Below are 23,986 nucleotides of genomic sequence, written 5' to 3'. Positions count from 1 at the left end.
TGTTCTTTCACAAGACTATGTAAATGTAGCCTATGTAATGCATATTTAAAATGCATATTCATGAATATGTAGGCTGGCACTATATATACATTTGTATAAATTCTAAATACAAAGGTATAAACAATACTAATATTAGAACTAATCATGATTATGCTTACACACATTTACATATCTTTAACACACACACATACATATATAAATATATATATATATATATATATATACGTATATATACAGTATATATACCTATATATATATATACATATATATATATATATATATATATATATATATATATATGTGTGTGTGTGTGTGTGTGTGTGTATACAATATATATATATATATATATATATATATATATATATATAAGTATGTATGTATACATACATATATATATATATATATATATATATATATATATATATATATATATATATATATATATATATATATATATATATATATATATATATATAAGAAAGCCTTGCATACACAGATTCATTCAATGGCTACTTATCACCTACTTGGTACGAGTAGAAGAGATTCTTTACCAATGTTCTCTAGTCTTGGGAAGAGCCATAACCTCTGTACCATGGTCTACCACTGTCCTGGGTCAAGTTCTCATGATTGAGGGTACACTCGGGCATACTATTGTATCTGATTTCACTTCTGGGTTTTTCTTAAACTGTCTGTAGGGCAGGGCTAATGGAAGGGACATGGATGCCTGGTGGTTTACCAAAAGGTTACCTTTTCCTATCTGTTCCTTTATCTTCCTCTATGGTATTCATTTTCAAAACCATTGATACTGACCTTGGAATATTTCATATTCTTTATTATTTACTTTTATATGTTTTATTTGCTATTTTCTTATTTTCTCTCCTCACTGGGCTACTTAACCTATTTGAGCCCTTGGGCTTGTAGCACTGCTTTTCCAACTAGGGTTGTAGGTAGGTTAGTAACGATAATATTCATATACTTAACTGCATAGACATAAGTACGCACATTCATTTATATACTTTACACCCTTAAAATAACGTGTAAAATCCCAAAATCAGTAGGCTACTTTAGTATTTGTATTGTTAAAAAACAATTTAAATAATGATAAAAATCAAATATTCATACACAGCGAGTATATATGTAAGTAAATATGTATACCCACGTATTTTGGTGCTACTATAGCGTGAGGTCTACCACACTATAGCGTGAGATCTACCTCCCGTTAGTACTATAGCGTGAGGTCTACCGCTGAATTATTCGTCCCTCATAGATAAAACACATTTCATACATTTGTTTAAGCAATAAACACTTCATTTAAACATATTTTAGAAATGTCTTAAAATGATAATTGGAATTTTAATTACATTGAAAAAAATATTAATAAAGGTAAAAATAAACATGTTATCATATATTTCCATATTTATTCTAGCGATACAAAACAATAAACACTTAATTTTAACATATCTTAGAAATGACTTAAATAGATAATTGGATTTCTAATTACATTAAAAAAAGGAATAAAGGTAAAAATAAACATGTTATCATATATTTCCATACATTTATCCCAGCGGTACACACTTCGTACATCTTCTAAGAAAGACACAAATAGATCATTGGATTTTTTTCTCATCACCTTCCAGCAAAAATAAAGATGAGACTGGAACAGCTGACGACCAACACCTCGCATTAATCTCTTCAGAATCATCGTTTTAGCGTCCAACCACGATCGCTCAATTGCCTGTGTCTGTGTGTGCTCCTGTCGCTGGAGCCACATAATATTGCTGGTGGTTCACTGTAGAATGCTGGTACCCCATGGCATTTAGGTTGCGGAAGGTCCAAGCTTGTCGCGTGGTAGACCTCACCCTCCGCCTGGGTAGGCGACATCAAGGCCCATAGTAGACCTCACGCTATAGTAGCACCCGTATTTTAATGTACATGGGTAGTCACTTATTAAAAGAATTACATTGGGAATATGTATTCATGAAGTACACATTTTCAATAACATACGCGTATGGTTCAATAGAAAACAGGGTAATTTCTCTTCGTTTCATGAAATCCTGTAATTCCAGCAAAGAAAATATTTGGTAATGCTTCTGATCTTCTAAGAATTGATGCTTCAATAACAGAAAATCTTTGGCATATTGATAAAAGAAAACGTACCTTTACTGAGAAATTAAACCAAAGAAAACGTTACTTATAAGTTTTTATGGGTAACCAATACAGTATACAATCTATCTTTTGACAAAATAATGCTAGATGAAAAACGTTATATTTCGTATCCAGAGAAATCTTAGGATATATTATAGTTAAGTAGAGCGTAACTAATGTAGATTGATTTTTAATTTTTCTTCAACTGAACTAAAGAAAAACCAACAGTTCTTTAAACATACTATAGTAAAATCAATAGTTCTTCGTTTTCAACATTTTTCTAGCAGCTATTTCTTATAGTTATTATGATCAACTTCACCCTCTCTCTCTCTCTCTCTCTCTCTCTCTCTCTCTCTCTCTCTCTCTCTCTCTCTCTCTCTCTCTCTAAATGCTTAAAGTAAATCACCCTACCAAAGAGCAAATGGAGTCTCTGTGAACGGACTAAAAAGTCTTTGAGGCATGCAAAATCCTTGTAACACAAACACCCCCCCCCCCTCTCTCTCTCTCTCTCTCTCTCTCTCTCTCTCTCTCTCTCTCTCTCTCTCTCTCTCTCTCTCTCTCTCTCTCTCTCTTCAATCTAACGCAAAATGCCTTTTTCAGAAAACTATTTAAAGTCATAAAACTCATTCTAGAGCACAAGAATGTTAAAAATATACACTGGGTCTACACTGAGCCAAAGCTCTTTACACTAGACTCAAAATTCCTGATAAACTTTAACTAGTAACATGTTAAATATCTTGTATGAAATACTATCACAGACAAACAAAGCTAAATTGCATTGGACCTAATACACCAAGGATGGACATATCAATAAAATAGTGGATCACTCAGTAGAGAGATTTCTTCGAAATCTAACAGGTTACTTACTTTACTTTAAGGGCTGTTTATCTGGTGTATAGCAGGGGAACCCTACTCTCTATAGGACCTCCACAGTCATTTTATAATGTTCATTCAGGAGCATTTAACATTTCACAATGCATATTGCTCGCTTACTGTTTGATTATCACTGTCAAAACACTCGCAGAATAAGAAAGTCTTTAGTTCCTCTTGAAAGCCTTAATATCTTCAATTATTCGGATGTCTAGTGGGAGTCTACCGTGTAGTCTCTTGGGTCATACCCCACATGTTCACCAATGTTCTTTGAAATTGGTTCGGTAGCTTTTACTTGTTTTACTTACTTGTTTTGGGTTTAAATCCAACCCTCCACTGAAGTCGAGTGAACTACTTCTCGGGCGGGTCCATATCAATCATCCAACGAAACATTTTCATTATAACTTATACAATTCTTTGATTGTAGCATCTTCCAAATCATATGATCTTGTGAAAAGTAATGTCTTTAGTTTCTTCTTAAATTCAATTGCTCCCTTTAGGTCCTTTTGCGTAATGTTGTCCACTAACAAAAACTAAACTAACATAATATTCTCCATCCTTAACATTGCGATAATTTACAAAATACTGCTGTGTATTTTTACTTTGCTGTACTTTATCTAAAATGTTACAGAGTTATCCTTGGGTCATACCAAACTTAACTACAAAGTTTAGTCAAAATTCTATGTCAAATAATAACACAGTTCTTAGCCTAGGCTATGCTGTACTCAGACCTAACCTAACTGTTATACTGCACAAGTAGCCTAGCTTCACAGGCAAAACATTATTATTATTATTATTATTATTATTATTATTATTATTATTATTATTATTATTATTATTATTATTATTATTATTTTTATTTTTATTTTTATCATTATTATTATTATTTTGTTATTGTCATTGTTCTGTTATTGTTATTGTTATTGTTACTTGCTAAGCTACAACCATAGCTGGAAAAGCAGGATGCTATGAGCTCAAGGGCTCCAACAGGGAAAATAATCCAGCGAGGAAAGGAAATAAGGAAAAACTGGAAGGGAAGTTTAAGAACAATAATAACATTAAAATAAATCTTTCAAATATAAATTATATAAACTATTGGTAACATTTAACTTAAAAATCAACATTTTCATAAAATTATGGATGAATATGACACAAGGATTGGTGGGACGTTTGTAACCATATGTAAGTTTAGCATGGCCTAATCTTTCAATACTTAGTAATTATCTGTTACTTCAAAGTATAAACACAAATGGATACTATTAAGGGTCATAACAACCTGTACATTATAACTAAGGCAAACGCTTACCCTTAAGAAAGGAGAAATGATCTTTTCAAATGATATGTGAAGTGACACTTTCCCCCTCTCGATGTATGGTACCGATCTCGAACAATGATATTTCAGGATTTTGAGCTGGCACAGCCAAGCCACTGTTCACCTTTACTGTACGTACTTTTGTACGAACACTCCATCATTGATACATCTACTCCCCTGTTTACATTTATTTTATTCACTTTTTTTCTAGTCAGTATTATGTTTTTTTACTTTTATTATTATTATTATTATTATTATTATTATTATTAAAGAGAAGAATTCATCATAACATTATAGATGATACACTTGACAGTTTAATTAACCGAATATGCAATAGTCCTTTCAGTATGATGTGTAATGTATATTACACATCATACTCTATTACAATTATATTTCACTTCATTGTAAATCACTGTCTTGGGTTAGAGTTCTCTTTCTTGAAGGTACACTCGGGTACACATGGTTTCCCACTGTCTTGGGTTAGAGTTCTCTTACTTGAGGGTACATCCAGGTAGACATGGTCTCCCACTGTTTTGGGTTAGAGTTCTCTTGCTTGAGGGTACACTCAGGTACGCATGGTTTTCCACTGTCTTATGTTAGAGTTCTCTTTCTTGAGGGTACACTCAGGTATACATGACCTTCCATTGTTGTGGGTTAGAGTTCTTTTGCTTACACTCAGGTACACTGCTCTTTTAGTTTCAAATTAGTTCCTGTCCTCACTAGGTTATTTTCCCTGTTGGAGCCCTTGGGCTTATAGCATCCTGCTTTTCCAATTAGGGTTGTGGCTTAGCAAATAATAATAATAATAATAATAATAATAATAATAATAATAATAATAATAATAATAATATGTACCATGATTGTACAGGAAATCTTTATATCTTTACAGCATCAAAGCTTTGTAGTCTAAGTAGCTTCATTTATATGTTAGAACAGAATCATATCAATAATGAAGACAGTAATAAAACAGATATATATATTTTCATACTTTATTTAACAGCACAGACCATATTCATATTTCACAGTAAGAAAATATAGTTCTACAGCTCACCGAAAAACACTTTCCTTCTTCAATATTACATTTTATTGTTTAATGAATCCATAGTTTCCTAAATCAGGCAAGAGCCTGATTTGGCCACTGTAGAACAGTCACCTCTGGGCCTTCTCTAAAAAGGTAATTTTCTCTCACAATATCATGTAAATTGAGATTTTAACTACAAAATAATGAAACGCTCCAATTGTTTGACAACATTTTCTGCCAAAATACAAGATATTTATGCCACCACACGTGTCTTCAAAAGTACAGTAAAACGATATTATTGCTTGAAATTACTCTGTTGTATGCTACTTATCCAGATGTTAAATAATGTAAACTAATACAACATCAGTTAATAGAGCATTTTATAAATGTATTACCTACTTGGCGTTTAGGAAACAATAGCCCTTCTAGTACTTGCATACTTAAATACAGATGATAGCCAGCCCTTTCCCAAGGCACTCACTAAGTTTCTGTTGTGAATCACATCCAAGCATTGATATCCTATGATGATGTGGATGATTATGATGATGATTTGCCAAAATTAATCATTAAAAGCATCAAAGTCCCAGTAGGCTAAAAATGAACTCTTCAGAAGCATAGAATCCTTTTGTGGTAATTATCATAATTATCATTATTGTGGTTGTGGTGCATCTGGATGATGGTTTTGTGACTTTATTAACACTCATCAGTAATTCTCTTTGAATTTCATTATCAATATTTGGCAGGTTGTTTAAAGAAAATTTCAATGTTATAAGAATAATACAGACAATATAAAAAAGTGAAAGGTTGGAGCAATGTTGCCTATCAGATTTTTGTACACCGTTTAAAGATTTGATGACATAAGTGTCATTTGAAAATTTTTTCTTTTCTTAACATTTCTGTGGTAACAAATGGCCCAATAAAAAAGGAATATGTACATAATTGCAATTAAGCCTTTCACTGCCACCGGTGACTTAGTCAAAAGTTAAAAAACAGTGAAACATTTTTACAAATCACACAAACCATAGCAAGTAGTACTCATTGAAGAGGGTCTGATGAGAACCCTTCCAGTAAATATCAACTAAGTAGGGTTTGTATGGTCTTATAAGACTTTACTAAATCTGAAATTTTGCTGGATTCACCACTGACAGTTTATTGGTTAATACATACATTCATGATTTCTTTACAAATTTAAAACAAATTATATTGATGATGAAATTTGACTAGTTTAAAGGAAAAAAAAACCTAGTAGACAATTGCCCCAGTCTTTAACGGAGGTCTGAGCTATCCAATGTAAAGATCATTTAGAAGTTTCATTCATTTACTTACGAGGTAATAAACTCAGAGCTCTTGGTAAAACTCAAAAAGTTCACAGAACTGAAATTAATAGCTAAACTAAGCAGCACCCTTTGTCAGACTACGGTAAATGTGAAAAATATGAACGTCAAGAAAAAAACCGTGGCTGGAATTTCACACCACAAACATAAAATTATATTTCAAACAAAAAAAAAAGCCTTTTCAAGGTAGCAGCTTTGATTAGTTATGAGAAAACTATTTCCAGAATAGGAAATAAAAAACTAGAATAAAAGTCCATTTGCCTGCTTTACAGAAATGGAAGACAATATAAAATGGATTATTTCAGTGGCGAGCTTGTGCATGATCTATAATACAGGAGAATGGGAAGCTCAATGAGGCGTGTGTTGTGGAGATGAATGAAACTAGAAAATAAAAAAAAAAGGTTTCATATGAAGGTAAACGGTCTATAATTATTTCACGGGAGAGAGAGAGAGAGAGACAAGACAAATAATGGAATGATGCAACTGTTCTCTTAAAGCCCTGTCCACACGATCGAGCATGCCCGACGGGCAAACAGTGATACCAGACCACAATAGTTAGTGGGAATGAGGGTTAATGACGTCAGAAGCGGGAAAACCACAGATAGGGATCGGGCATCATACAGTGTTGCCAGATCGCTGCCTTTAGTTTTCCCGCTTCCTGACGTCATCAACCCTCCTTTTCACTAACTATTGTGGCCTGGTATCACTGTTTGCCCGTCGGGCATGCCCGATCGCGTGGACAGTGCTTTAACAAACTCCTCACCCTAGACAGAAAATAAATAAGTTATATAGTTCTTCAATAGCAGAAGGAACATTTTTTCTCATTTATCGTAATTCAGCATAGTGAATAGATTTACAAGATATTAAACGGAAAATTATTGAAACAATATCAATCTTATTTCTTTACAAGTTTTCGTATTATGCAATGCGCGTCTCTGTATAAATTTGCTACATTGACGAACGTCTTCAAAAGATGCAAAATAAAAATTATAGTTAAAGGGAGAGAAGCTAAGTTCATATATAGTTTTTTTTTTCAATTGGTTTATGTTCTGAGTTCAGTAATGCGAATTCTCATAAATGCAAATTAGAAATGAAAGCCAGATGTAGACAGATTGAAACATATCTTGTTATATTAAATACCAATAGCTGAAGTTATAGATTGAAGCAAAGTATTTAATTTTTTTTCTTCAAAATATCAAGTGTTCTGTATCTATACATAAAGTACAGTTTCGTTTAACAAGTATGAAAGGTAATGAAGTATTCAGTATCTATAGCAGGAAAAATTTAGAGGTTATTCTTATTAAAAGCAATAAAGTTATAGATAGAAGCAAAGTATTAAATTTTTTCTAAATATCAACTGTTCATAACAGTACAGTTTAGTTTAACAAACATGAACTTAAAGTATGTATAGTAAGAAAAATTTGGTTATTCTCATCAAAAGCAAAATTTTTATTGATATGTTGACATTCTTATGTAAAGAAAGGATTCAGGTACTGGATCCAGCATTAGCCGAGACGGTGAAAAAATCCTACAGAGGATAAAAAACATAGGAACTTGGGGTTATGCTCCAAATTGTGAAGTGAGTCACAGCTTCTCTGAAAAAATGGCATTGATTTCAAAAGGAAAAACTTTTGCCTTTTACAATACTTTTCCACTGACGACAACATTTATTGAGTTATTGTTTTCTGCTAATCGTGAGAATTGATGATAAACTGAAACTAATTCAGTAAAAGACCGAACTCAAAAAAAGTTTGTGTTCCTTATTGTTAAAAAACGAGTAAACATTCTCGGTACATCACAGATGCTCACTAAAAAATCCTTAAGACTACTCTTACTTTAAAAAATATGCACTTCTGAATATACATATATGACAATGAAAAGATATGATGCACAACTTTAAGCCATGAAATGCAGACACAAAACAATGAAATGGCTGAACTGATGACTATAATGATTCGTAATGGAAAATGGGTTATACAGATCAGTTAAAAATCTATAATGGCTGTAGAAATATCAACCATTACGACTACATAATGAGCTTATTACTATAAATACTCTTCTACAAATTATCTGTGGAATTTTCACTTCAAATAAACTGACTATTGAACATTTTTTTCTTTGATATTACTTAGGCTTTTTATACGTTAACAAAATCAGGATTGAAGCTCTAACATCATAATATTACATGCTTCTATCAAAGGTTTAAAGACCGCTCATGAATGGCAGAGGGACAGTGACATTGCCCTATCAAGCAGGGCAATGCCATAGAGACTGACCATATATATAAATATGATCAACGCCCAAGCCCCCTCTCCACTCAAGCTAGGGCCAAGGAGGGCCTGGCAATGGCTGCTGATATCTCAGCAGATAGACCTATAGGCTCCCCCAACACCCCCATCCTTAGCTCACAAGGATGGTGAGGTTGCAGCGACCAAAAAACTTAACGAGTTTGAGCGGGACTATTCTTTTTATGAAGCATCAATAGATCCTGCAGCATGAAATAATTAAGGAGGTAGATTTTCTTTATCCAGTTTTTGAAAAATGATGGAATTTTGAAATTATGTATGTTAGAATCTCCTAAGTAAATTATGATAAGAAATGCCCTATTTCGCTGTTTCATATAACGTGCAATTTAACATGATGCTAAAGGAAACAATGAGTAGTTTAATATAACTACTATGGCACAGCATTCTCGTTTGGAAATAAAAATATTGATTTATGAAAATACGAGGAAATAATCTGAAAGCTGCTGCAGGTACATTTAAAAATATTTACTCTACCAACATTTGCAGAATACTGCCAAAACAGGAGACTATCATATAGAAACAGATAGAAAGAATATTCGAGGTTTTTTGTTTTTAGTTCATAGCAATGACACCTAGAAATTGCTTCTAACAAATGCCAAATTGTATCGGACCTACAGAATATAATTCTCTTTTCCTCTACAACATTAAATTATAAAATATATTTCTTACATGAAAACGGTTTGACGTTGTGTTCCAAGGCAGTCAACCTTTACATGGCGAATCTATGAATTTGGTAGGTGTGTCTCAAAATCATTTCATGTTATATCTAATTAATCTCATATGATATAGTCTCTGCATCTACATAATACACTGGGGAAAGATAATACTATTACAGATGTCACAAGCAGCGCTGTGCTATTCCTTATTATGAAATAATGAAGCATCATACTTTACTTATTACTCCTACAGAAAAATATATTCAAGGTTGACAATGTTTTTCTACCTTTCTGTTATGTTTTTCTTAATAAAATCATCCTATCTGCCATCACGACGACAGCCTAAATAGCACAAATATGAGCAAATAATCTAGGAACAATTAAAGAAATGAGCTATCATCACATTGGATGAACTAACATACATAAATATTTGTTGTGCATTTTCTAAGTATTGTTCCAGTTTAATGTCACCAAGTCAGTTTAGGGGACAGGGCAGGGTGGTCCCGTATTGTGAAAATTATGCTCAAAATTTGTCTTACCCTCTAGCTTTTACCGAAGTAGAGTTAAACAGGGTTTCCAGGTTGGCCTTTTTCAGTCCTAAAGCCTCAAATTTGGCCCTCTTGAAACTGGTTGATCTTGAGTAACATCATGAAAAAAAAAGGTTGGCCTTAAATGCTATACTTTTGGCCTTTTTATAGCAATAGCTTGGCCTTCAAAACTGTAGTTGATTAGAAGTTGGCCTTTTCTAAATTTAGAAAACCTGGCAAACCTGGAGTTAAAACGTCTACTTCTGAAACAAGCTGGGATTGGTTCTATGCATAACTCAGTAGAGATAGAAGGTGGATGTTCTTATGCACTTTCCGTTAGGGGATCCATAGTCATTGTTTTCTTGTATTCCAGGTTGGGATTCTCATTCCAGTCCTGTGGTCGAAGATGATGGGCCTTCAGGATAGGGCGAGTTGAGGCTATCCATTTCTGCGGAAAGATATAAGGAAATGTTACATAGTTTATATATGACATATCTGTTTTGATGTTACTACTTTTTTTTAGATAGTTTATTACTTCTTTATTTCCTTTCCTCACTGGGCTATTTTGTCCCTGTTGGAGCCCTTCTTTTCCTAGGGATGTAGCTTTGTTAATAATAATAATAATAATAATAATAATAATAATAATAATAATAATAAAACAACAGACGATTATGACCTAAATTAATTGAAACATATCTTTCACTCTTCATACAAGTTTCCTGGACCAGGGTTCGATTCCCGGCCAGTCAGAAGCTATTGTCTCTGTGTGATTTCGCCTGGGGCTCTGATCCCGAGGTCGGTAAGAGAATCCAGACATTAATGCATAAAAAATACATGGCTTATTTGTATATGAAAAACACGTCTAAATGTGCAAAATTTATCGTACCTCTCTCCATGTTCCAGGATACTGGAAGAACTTGTAGACGATGTACGTAGGAATCCAAATCAGAGATGCAATCACAAGGAGCCATCCAAGTCCTTGTGCCCAGCCGGGATACAGGTAAGTCTTGTTGTAAGTCAGTGGCTCATTGAAGACGAGGGCAACCACGATCATGCTCTGCAAAAAAAAAAAAAAAAAATGTTTTGATTGTCTTTAGACTCCCGAAGAGAGATTAGTTCACCAAACGTTCAGCTGGACTCCACAAGGCACTAGAAGAGTTGGAAGACCCAGACCTACATGGTCGAGGACTATGGAGCATGAAGTAGGAGATGATGAATGGAGAAGTATTGAATTAAAAGCTTAAGACAGAGACGACTGGTATAAGCTAACTGAGGCCCTTTGCGTCAATAGGCGTAGGAGATGATGATGATGAATTTTCAATATCTACCTAAATTCGACAGGAATATGCATGAAATAGTTGTCAACTTTTATCTCTATGGTCTGATGGTAAAAACGAGTCGCTGTAACCTCAGTTTCGACTTGGTCTGGGTTCGAATCCTTGACCTGACCAGGACTATTATCATAAAGTTAATTCCCCTCTGGGCCTCTGATCCCAACGCAGTGCAAATTTGATATTAAAAGGTATTTATGGCTTATATGAATAAATTAAATTGTCGCGTAAAAGATACTCAATGAATAGAGAGCTTTTGGTAAGCATAATAAGATTATGAAAAGTAAAATGACACATTCGCTAAAAAGAAAAGTATTTAATCTAGTTATAGTAACCTATTCAGCCATGTTGTAGGCATGTAATATGCAATGAACGTAAAACTCTGCTTATCTACACTTTTAAAAAAGCTGCAATTTTAATTGGAAATTCTCAGTAAAATACTGTTCTCGGCCGTATTTCAGTAATATACCGGCGAACGTAACTTTACCCTACTTTGTTATTATCTTTTACGGGTTGGGACCGTAATATCACCCATTTATGTCAATGTATCCGTTTTTAAAATGGTATATGCCTGGTAACATTCATTCCAGGATTTTTTTTCGTGTTTTACAGAAATTTTTACAGCGTACCGGATAATGTTCTACTCACTATTGTCATGATTGGGGTCAGGAATCTCCAGCAGATCTGCAGGTAAGGGTTGATGCTGTACCCAAGCATCATGGTGATATTGTCGTAGAACCTCCTTGCACCATACACCCAACCAATAACCATACTCTCGCAGAAGCAAATGGTCAATAGGATAATACCGCTTGCTGAGAAGGTGTCAAAGATTTGGAAGACATACATTCCTCCCTGAAAAAGTCAACAATTTTATTAGATTTGATAGTCCCCATAAGTCTAACTTGATACTATGACACTATAGGAAAGTTTCAAAGTTTATCTAAATGTACAAATCAAGTTTAACGTACTTGCATAACCATTGTGCAGCCAATTGCAAAGTCAACGAGGCATACGACGCCAACAAGTACTTCACGTCGTCGACCAACGCGAAGAACATCAGGGAACAGATCAACGATTGCTGTAACTACTGATTCCACCTGAAAATGAGATATAGTTATTCAAAAGGGTAATTTATGAATTTAAAAAGTTGATGAATAAAATCATGAAGGGGCTTCTATCAAGGGAAAATACTATAGCATCCTGCTTTTCCAACTAGGGTTGTAACTTGGCTAGTAATGATAATAATAAAAACTTACTTGAACAAACTGAGAGTCCATTCCGACCATGAGGATCATACAGAAGAACAAGGCTGACCACAGAGGAGCTAAGGGCATAGCCGCCATAGCTTTTGGATAGGCAATAAAGGCCAAACCAGGACCTGTGAAAAGAATGGCATATTAGACACCACAATGAAATTCTTAACACCACCTTTATTGATAACTGCATTCTGTTGCATTATATAAATGTAGCATAATTCTTGAAAGAATAACCTACCAGCTTCAGCAACTTCTTCCATTGGTAACTCCAGCTGGTAGCTCATGAAGCCAAGAATGCTAAAGATTCCAAATCCAGCAAATAGAGACGTCATAGAATTGCAGACGCAAAGAAAACTGCATTGCTTGATGAAGTTGTTGTCGAACTTGTTATAGGAACCAAGGGCAATCATACCTCCCAGGGCGACGGCATAGGAATAGAAGATCTGGGTACCAGCGTCATTCCACACCTGCGAAGATAAAGAAGAATGTGGAAATAGCTGGAAGAAGTAACAGTCCCAAGGAAGGACCTTATTTGCCTCGTGCCATATGCCAGGTGTATCAATTATGACATATTTCAGTTTCCCATTTTGAGTGTCCAGACAAAAGACCAAGAAAATAAACAGAGAAGGATTTATACTTGGCCATTTCGTTTATATCATGAGAGATTTCATGATAAGGTCGAGCGTCATCACACAATACTTAGCATCAGCACTGTAGCTTGCCCTTAACATTCACATAAGATAGAATTTCTTTCAGTGGAAGTTATTTACCGAGGTGCCTTTCTGCACCTCACTGAGTAAAGGTTTGACTAATTCTATGATGTAAATGTCACAATTGCATGGTCTTCAAAACTGAGGTGCCTTTCTGCACATTACTGAGTAAGGTTTGACATTATTCAAAGATGTAAATGTCACAATTGCATGGTCTTCAAAACTGAGGTGTCTTTCTGCACCTTACTGAGTTAAGGTTTTACAGAATTCCAAAATGTATGACGTCTTCGAAAGAAATGCTAACTTATGCTGGGGCTTATCTTGCCCTTTTGGTAAGAGCTACGTGCGCTAGATTTCATTGATAGTTATTGACGTGAGACCTGTCAGTGCTGCTCTAAGGGTGCACTTTGTTAATTCTTGGGAAATTGTCTGCAATTAGTTATATCTGACTTGAAAGTCATATGATGGAAACATAAAAAAATGCAAACAAAAAACTTCAGGATCTGTGCACAATATTTTGGCATTTCTCGCAGTCTTTTACTGAAAGAGCTCAGAAATTCATCTAAGTGCTTCATTTCTCAAATCATATCTCTTTTATAAGTGCCAAGTTTTTCTTCATCCGTACCATACAGGGTTTCAAAGATCATGTCAAAGAATGCAATTCACTGGACAAGCAAATATTCAAGCTCATTTCTCTCTTTTCTTCATAACTGGGTTAAAACGAGAGCTAACCATTCCATTCTCTACATATGCAATATTACTAGTATCACATCGGGATTATATGTTATCCTAACCATAGAATAAGTCGGCAAATATTCAGCCACACAATCATAAACCAAATGTATCGTCTCATAAACGAATTAGATTTTTTTTTCCACTGGGTTTGATATCTCATACATAGTGCATACTTAGAGTGGGTATAACATTACAATCTTATAAAATCTTTGATAATATAATGTGGGTTATAGTGTTCAATCTTTTTAAGATTGTATCATTCTTTTAATATAAACCAGTGGTGGAAAATCTAGTTGACTAGCGTCTATAACATACCAGTAATCTTTTTCATGTTTTTTACAAATAATGTAGGCTACTATTTATTCTGAGGACAATTTTGATTGATTTTTTTTACTTTCTCCTAAGTCATAAATTGAAGATTAGTATCAAAAGATTCAAAAAGAAATTTCTAAGGTTTTTAGTTTTATATACATATTTTTGAAAGAATTGCAACTGAAAACAGTTCAATTCTTGGTAGGATTTTTACTTTTGCATTTCCTTCTAGATTTAAATATTTTGAAACTACAAATTTATAGCTTTCTCGTGCTCCTTATGCTACCAGTTCAACATTGATTAAAGTTCTTAGAATTCATTAAAAGTCTTTTGTCGTTATCTTTGCCTAGTAAATCAGAATACTATTTTCTTATGTTTTGAGTCAAAATATCTTGATAAATAAAGAAAATCAGCAATGAAGAAAAATAGTTCAAGATGACTGCCGCTACTGAAAGAGAAGGATCCCATACATATGGGTCATTCATTCTACCTATACAATATTTCATATGCAAAAAGATATATAAAAGTGTCAGGTAGCAGTATGCTTAATTTTTTTTTATTGAGGCGCATTTGCCCTGACTAGCAGGGGTGCCCTTTTAGTTCGGAAATGTTCCCTACTAGCTGCTTGATTAGAATGATTTTGTCCAGCCAATCAGCTAGTAGGAAACTCGTCAAAGCCAAAAGGGCACTCTTGCGAGTCAGTGGGCCCTTTTAGCACGGAAAGGTTTCCTTCTAGCTGCTTGATTAGAATGATTTTGTCCAGCCAATCTGCTAGTAGGAAACTTTTCCGAGCTAAATGGGCACCCCTGCTAGTCAGTGTGCCCTTCAGTTCCAGAAAGTTTCCTAATAACTGATTGGTTAGAATGATTTTATCCAGCCAATCGGCTAGTAGGAAACTTTTCCGAGCTAAAAAGGGCACCCCTGCTAGTCAGTGTGCCCTTTTAGTTCCAAAATGTTTCCTAATAACTGATTGGTTAGATTGATTTTGTCCAGCCAATCAGCTAGTAGGAAACTTTTCCGAGCTAAAAAGGGCACCCCTGCGAGTCAGTGCAAATGTGCCTCATTAGGAAAATTCAATATAGCAATTCTAAGTCATATTTCAAGCTAACAATCTTTTGGTGGATACATTTCGACTCGTCCAGGATCGCCAACGGCCAAGTTATGTTCAGTTCAAACTGTTTTAACCAGATGGTTAATTGAATGCGGCTGAAAAACAATGACCATAGATGATTCCATGATTAGAATGAATGCTTATAGATACAACGCTCTGTAAACAAAGATGACATTCAATATGCAGGCACTCGACATAGCGACTCTGCAATGGGTAAAATACATTTCTTAAATTCACATGCAGTCTTCAAAAATGCACTTGTATTCCATCATTTTCATTTCAAGACAGTTCTTAATATCAATGATTAAATCAACTTCATAAAATGGTCACACCACCATAGGAAAGAACAAGGTTCTATAAAATGAGACCAGCAATAACTGACAGTTCGAAAGACATCTGATAGACAGAAAAAAACATATACATTTGTAAAACATTCTCCCCCCGTCGACCATGGATCTCTACTAAGACGACCTGAGTGAGTGTAAATCTTTACATATACTGTATACAGAATGAAGCCAGAGTCACCAGAGTCACAAACTCAAGACATTGTTTGCGGATCAGACCTGGACTCGACCTGCGAACCTGTGAAGTCACATTGCATATGTACAATACAGTATAATAACGTTCCAGCCAATATATCATAGCACAGCATATGCCTCTAATCGATAACATCACATGGAACAGGCTTAAAACATAAGCGTCCAAATATACCAGTTTAAGGTGTTGGGGAGGAGACTTGTGGCCAAGCATTAAAATTACGGTTTACCTGCAAGTCGGACGGACGCTGATCTCAATACTGCCCGCAGCCGCGACCAATGTACCCTGCCTTTGGTCCTGAAAACACATTTTAATAATTACCTTGTGATCGAGGACTTTCTCCCACTTAGGCTCCAAGTAGAACCGGATACCCTCTGAAGCCCCCGGCAGCGTCACCCCTCGGACCAAGAGCGCCGTTAGCATCACATACGGGAAAGTAGCTGTAAAGATGTTTCGTTAGTACTGCATCATCAGCAAACCAATTCACTTCTGAAATGTAATGCTGGTTAATAAATGAGCGGCTGGTTCGCTCAAGTCTCGGGGGGCGTTTGCGGTTAATGGCAGCTATTTCACATATGCCAGGTATAGCAAACCGGGAGGAAGTGATTGGCCGTGATGATGGGTAGCGTGCGGCACCATCAGAATTTTTTTTTTTTTTTTCGTATTTCTGTTTGAACATCGGTCGCCCTTTAGGATGAAACCTACCTGTGAAATACATGATCTTGCCAGTAACCTTGACACCCTTCCAGATGGCGAAGTACGTGATCACCCATGAGAAAAGGAGGGTTCCGAAGAGGGGCCACACCATGCCGCCCATGTCGTGAACTCCGTCGGTGATCTGTAGCACTTTGCGACTGTAGTTGAGAAGGGAAGGGAAAGAACCTTTAGTAATAATGATAATTTTAATAATCTTGATTATTATTATGATAACTGTAATAATACTAGCTACAACTCGGGACGGATATTGTTTATATAATCGGTATTGACCCTAGTTGATGTCGCTCACTATCACCCACTTCACTGTAATGTTGCTACATTTAACAGAATATTTAAGAAGGCTACATGATAGCCGTGTCTTCTAAATTGTAGATATAATCAGGAAATTTGGCATGAACAGAAAAACTATGTTGCACATCAGTCTCTTAAATTTTCATTTAGATATGTAAATTATTCTATAAGTAACAATTTACTCCACCGCCAAAAATTTCGCCGTAAATAGGCCTCCCACGGATATCGAAAAAAATATCTGCGTAACTTTTCTATGGCAAGTATCAATACGAAAATTGGTAGGAATGTAGTTCACATAACACACATCAAACCCTGTGAAAAATCATTTGGATATCTGTAAAACTCTATGAGTAGTTTGCTTCTCCTCACTGATATTTTTAGCAAAAAATCGTCACTTACGAACAAAAGTGAAAGCCAGGGCATGCCTATAGCAGGTATGAAAATGAAAATTGGCAGAAACAAAGCTTATATATATATCTGAATAATCCCTTAAAATATCATTTGAATGTATCTCTTGGTATAGGAGTTATTGACACCGCCGCCGAAAATATCAGCTGCTCCCCCTCACCCGGCGATAGTAATAAAAGGGAATGACTGGGCTATGAGTTGACTGGGCTATGGGTTGACTGAACTATGGATTCGTTCGCGAAAATTTTGGCATTTCATATAAGGTCACTCACTTCGTTCGCGACAATTAATCATCTCAATAATGGAGAAAAGACTGGAAGCAGAGTTTTAAAAAGTAATGGTTAAAACTTACTAATTTTTTCATAAACTGGGTAATACTGTTGCAACCAGTATTCCTCTTTTCCAATTAATCAGCTATATTGCCGTATAACAAACAGATTAAACAGATATTAATCAATATAGAAAGTTAAAAGGATCGGATACTTACTCCCAGAATTCAACAACGGAATCCTTTGGCGTCAAGTTCATGGCTTTGATATCTGCCAGGACAGTATGGTTTGCCAAGCCAGTAAAGGAAACACAGGCTTCGGTATTCCATCTGCAAATAGAAAAAACATTATAGTCGTTAGAATTCCTGCCACTGACAAATTGTATCAATAGTTCCAGAAACGAATTCTAATTGTGAGGTGACTGACTACAATATGATGAAGGTCAATAAGATAAAAATATGACCAGCCAGTAAAAATGTTCCCCCTAAAATTCTATCAATCGTTCCGGCAAAGAATTCTAATTGTAAGGTGAACTACAATAAGATGATGAAGGCCAATAAGATAGAAATATGACCAGCCAGTAAAAAAAGAAAGTATTAATCATTCCCACAAAGAATCATAATTTTGAGGTGACTAATTAAAATATGATGATGAAGGCCAATACGATAGAAAGATGACTAGCCAAGAAAAATCCCACCCCCCCCCTCCCCCACAAAAAATGTATAAATCGTTCCCATAAACAATAATATTTTTGAGGTGATTAATTAGAGCATGAAGATAAAGGCTAATAAGATAAGAATATGATCAGCCATTAAGATATGATTACCCAGGAAAAAAGGCCAAGAAGATAAGAATATGATCAGCCACGAGAAAAAAGGCCAATAAAATAATATGACCAGACGGGAAAAAATGACAAGATAAGAATATGATCACCAAGGAAAAAAAAGGCCAAGAAGATAAGAATATGATCAGCCACGAGAGAAGAAATGCCAACAAGATAAGAATATGATCAGCCAGGAGAAAAATGCCAACAAGATAAGAATATGATCAGCCAGGAGAAAAAGTGCCAACAAGATAAAAATGTGATCAGCCAGGAGAAAAAAAAGTGCTAAGAAAATAAGAATATGATCAGCCAGGAGAAAAAAATTGCCAACTAAAGAATATGGTCAGCCAGGAAAAAAATGACAAGATAACAATAGGATCAGCCAGGAGAAAAAAAATGCCAAGATAAGAATATGATCAGCCAGGAGAAAAGGGGCCAAGAAGATAAGAATATGATCAGCCAGGAGAAAAGGGGCCAAGAAGATAAGAATATGATCAGCCAGGAGAAAAATGCCAACAAGATAAGAATATGATCAGCCAGAAGAAAAGAAAGGCCAACAAGATAAGAATATAATCAGCCAAGAGAAAAAAAGTGCCAACAAGATAAGAATATAAGCCGCTTAAAATTTCAAATTAAGGAAAATGAATACTTACTCATTGTCACATGATGACCAAGGCAACTCAGCTTGGAATGAATATATGAAGTAGTATAATGCCCAAGCTATGATGACTATGTAGTATATGTTTAGCCAGTTACACACCACAATTGCGGCACATCCAATACCTGAAAACAAAACAAAATCGTTGCTTAGAACCAAGTGAAGAAAAATAACCGTGATCAACCAAGTTGCAAGATAATTTAGGACACAGGAAAGGACCTAAAACAAAACAGCCAAGTGATTCTTATTAACAGTTACAATTGAATTTTTTTTTTTTTTTTTTTTTTTTTTTTTTTTTTTTTTTTTTTTTTTTTTTGACATTTAGGACACCAAAAGTTACAATATCAACTAACCTTGAAATAAAGGGGACATAAAAGTGATTCTTAGTAACAGTTACAAGAGAATCAAGTATTCTTACCAAGGGCACAGAAAATCTTACAATATCAACTAACCTTGAAATAAGGGGACATCAAAGTCATTCTTAGTAACAGTTACAAGAGAATCAATTATTTTTTGTATTTAGAACACAAAATAAGTTACGACAGCTTCTAACCTTGAAATAAAGGGGACATCAAAGTGATCTTTAGTAACAGTACAATAGAATAAATTATTTGTCGTATTTAGAATACAGAAAAAGAATTACGACAGCAACTAACCTTGAAATAATGGCGACATCAAAGTGACCCCTAGTAACATTTACAAGAGAATAAATTACTTGTCGTATTTAGAACACAGAAAAAGAATTAGGACAGCAACTAACCTTGGAATAAGGGGGACATCAAAGTGATCCTTAGTAACAGTTACGAGAGAATCAAGTATTTTTGCAATTTAGGACACAGAAAATAAGTTAGAACAGCAACTAACCTTGGAATAAGGGGGACATTTTCCAAACAGAGATGCCTCCTTCGCTCATGAACTGTCCTATGCCCACCTCCAGGAAAAACATCGGTGCCCCTCCAACGATGGCACAGACAAGATACGGTATGAGGAAAGCACCTGTAATAACAGAGAAAAAATAGAACAATGATTATTAGATCAGTGGTGATTATTTTACAGAGAGAAATTACAAAATTAATCATTAGATCAGTTTAAAGATTTAAAGGCTACTCATGAATGGCAGAGACAAGGGACAGTGACATTGCCCTATCAAGTAGGACAATGCCCTAGAGACTGATCATATATACATATGATCAGTGCCCAAGTCCCCTCTCCACCCAAGCTAGGACCAAGGAGGCCCAGGCAATGGCTGCTGATGACTCAGCAGATAGACCTGTAGGCTCCCCCAAATCCCCCATCCTTAACTCACATGTATGGTGAGATTACAGCGACCAAAGAAACTAACGAGTTTGAGCGGGACTCGAACCCCAGTTAGGCAATCACCAGGCAAGGACGCTACCACTAGGTTACCACAACCAGGCATTTACCGTTTTTAAAAACGGATATATTGACGTTAAGCAGTGATATTACGGTCACCAACTCGTAAAAGAATAACAAAGTAGGGTAAAATTACGGTCGCCTGTATTTTACTGAAATACGACTGAGAACAGTAGATTTTTACGGAGAATTTCCGATTAGAATTACGGTTTTTAACAGTCTAGAAAAAATACTGCTCTAAACTTCGTCATGTCTTACGCCTATTGACGCAAAGGGCCTCAGTTAGATTTCGCCAGTCGTCTCTATCCTGAGCTTTTAATTCAATACTTCTCCGTTCATCATCATCTACTTCACGCTTCATAGCCCTCAACCATGTAGGCCTGGATCTTCAAACTCGTCTAGTGCCTTGTGGAGCCCAACTGAACGTTTGGTGAACTAATCTCTCTTGGGGAGTACGAAGGCTGTTTTTTTTTTACCTCTCTCTACGTAATACTTCAGAAACGTCTGTATCTAGTTATCTAGTCTATTCAGCAAACTGAGTTCATTCCTATTGCGTCAGTGAACATTAATCTTTAGTCAGACAGTTGAGTGAGAACTGTCAATGGCTGAGTCAGAGAGTTAGTTACTCACAGACCTATTGATTTGTTCTTATTTAGGGCTAGATGTGAGTAAAATGAACAATTTATTTCTATGGTATAGATTGAGTTTTGATTAAGTTAACTTGTATATATGTGTTGTGCTGGATCTTAGTTTTACAGAATATATATACAGTATGTGTATATATATATATATATATATATATATATATATATATATATATATATATATATATATATATATATATATATATATATATATATATATATATATATATATATATATATATATATATATATATATATATATATGCACAGTAAATATATATATATATATATATATATATATATATATATATATATATATATATATATATATATACATATATATATATATATATATATATATATATATATACATATATATATATATATATATATATATATATATATATATACATATATATATATATATATATATATATATATATATATATATATATATATATATATATATATATATATATATATATATATAATGTGTGTGTTTGTGTTTATCCCACAGTGGCTGTGAGTATGTCTGTGTATTTATTTAATTGATTATAACCATACACATCCTTCCAGCCATTTCACGTTCCCATGTTTTCACTCGGACATTTCAATGCCTTCTGTTAGGGAGACCTTGGACCTCAAACAAGTAACGACCGGAACAGTCATTACTTATTTGAGCTTGTGTTTCGAGGTATTAGGAGCCCGCATCCAATCCAAGTGGCAGGATATGACTTGTGTTTTACTAAACGCTATTCAACAATAGACTCTGCATTGTTTGTTTACTTGTACGGCTTGGTACTGCTCAAGACTGACAGATGTCATGTGTGTTATTGTATATATCCTTCTTAGTGATGACATTTATTCAGAATTTAGGAAAATCTATTCTGGAATTTTGGATTATATTTAGATTTTTTGAAATCTATTAAGGAACTTTAGAAATTATTCAGAATTTAGGAAAATCTATTCTGGAATTTTGGAATTAATCAGAATTTAGGAGAATCTATTCAGGAACTTTGGAATTTATTCAAAATTTAGGAAAATCTATTCTGGAACTGGAATTTATTCAGAATTTACAAAAATCTATTCAGGAACTTATGGAATTTATTCAGAATTTAGAAAAGTCTATTCAGGAACTGGAATTTATTTAGAATTTACAAAATTCTATTCAGGAACTTTTGAATTTATTCAGAATTTAGGAAAATCTATTCAGGAACTTTCTATGGTTGTAATTTGACCTAAATACCCAAAGGTATAGATCCTAGAGAGAGAGAGAGAGAGAGAGAGAGATTTCAACCATATCCTTTGTTATGATGGCATTAATTTCAAACTTTTCAAAATTTATTAAGTTTTTGTGATTGTAATTCAAGTTATATATCCAAAGGTAAGGATCTCAGAGAGAGAGAGAGAGAGAGAGAGAGAGAGAGAGAGAGAGAGAGAGAGAGAGAGAGAGAGAGAGAGAGAGAGAGAGAGAGAGAGCTATAAACAGTCGCTGAAAACAATAATAAGTTTATAGAGGAGAGAGAGAGAGAGAGAGAGAGAGAGAGAGAGAGAGAGAGAGAGAGAGAGAGAGAGAGAGAGAGAGAGAGAGAGAGAGAGAGAGATGCCTATAAACAGTCACTGAAAGCAATAATGAGTTTATTAAGAAGAAGAAGAAGAAGAAGAAGAAGAAGAAGAAGAAGAAGAAGAGAGAGAGAGAGAGAGAGAGAGAGAGAGAGAGAGAGAGAGAGAGAGAGAGAGAGAGAGAGAGAGAGAGAGAGAGAAAAAAGTTATGGAAACCAATAATGACTTCATAAATGTCTCCTTCAAAGGTGGTAGGGGATATCATACACCCCCTTCCTGGGGCAGCTTATGTAACAGCCCCCCCCCCCTCCTCTAGACCCCCCCCCCCTTAAATGCCCTGAAGAGACAACATGGCGGCTCGAGGGGGCTAACAGGATTAATAATAATGGGCGACTTCCCGATTAAACATTCATGGACCCGAATGACGAAATAGGCACTTGGCAACAAACGAAATCATTGGGTCAGGCAGGGACAAATGGGTCACTGGGAGCGGTGGTGTTGCTATTAAGCAGGTCTACTGTTTATGGGGGGGGGGGGGGGTGGGGAATCTGGATTGTGTGGAGATATGTCAAGGCTAGGGAAGGCTGTTTTCTATCAGAGGTATATGTTTGTTTGTTTATATATATATATATATATATATATATATATATATATATATATATATATATATATATATATATATATATATATATATTTATGTATATATATATATATATATATATATATATATATATATATATATATATATATATATATATATATGTATATATATATATATATATATATATATATATATATATATATATATATATATATATATATATTTACATAAATATATATATATATACATATATATATATATATATATATATATATATATATATATATATATATATATATATATAATATACATATATAAATATATATATATATATATATATATATATATATATATATATATATATATATATATATATATATATATATATATATATATATATATATATATATATATATATATATATATATATATATATATATTTATATATGTACACATATATAAAAAAGGTAGCTAG

At 34.3% G+C, this 23,986-nt stretch overlaps 1 protein-coding gene across 2 annotated transcripts; it reads right to left on the bottom strand.

Moving 5' to 3' along the window:
• Positions 1-5,302: 5,302 nt before the first annotated feature.
• On the bottom strand, positions 5,303-20,321 carry LOC137639976 (sodium- and chloride-dependent GABA transporter 2-like). 2 transcript variants are annotated; one of them, XM_068372309.1, is made up of 11 exons: positions 20,194-20,321; positions 19,325-19,454; positions 18,067-18,177; positions 16,869-17,017; positions 16,485-16,603; positions 12,997-13,225; positions 12,759-12,880; positions 12,471-12,599; positions 12,151-12,354; positions 11,058-11,228; positions 5,303-10,619 (listed from the first exon to the last, which is right to left on the bottom strand). In XM_068372309.1, the coding sequence occupies exons 1-11, from the start codon at positions 20,273-20,275 to the stop codon at positions 10,494-10,496; spliced, it is 1,572 nt and encodes a 523-aa protein (XP_068228410.1). In that variant the 5' UTR covers positions 20,276-20,321; the 3' UTR covers positions 5,303-10,493. The 2 variants fall into 2 exon arrangements, with proteins under 2 accessions (XP_068228410.1, XP_068228411.1); XM_068372310.1 differs by lacking the exon at positions 20,194-20,321 and adding an exon at positions 20,090-20,176.
• Between the last annotated feature and the right edge of the window lie 3,665 nt (positions 20,322-23,986).

Source organism: Palaemon carinicauda, chromosome 4 (genome assembly GCF_036898095.1).
Source record: "Palaemon carinicauda isolate YSFRI2023 chromosome 4, ASM3689809v2, whole genome shotgun sequence".
Classification (NCBI taxonomy): domain Eukaryota; kingdom Metazoa; phylum Arthropoda; class Malacostraca; order Decapoda; family Palaemonidae; genus Palaemon; species Palaemon carinicauda.
Note: the sequence above shows the minus strand (reverse complement) of the source record. Positions and strands in the feature narration are given on the sequence as shown.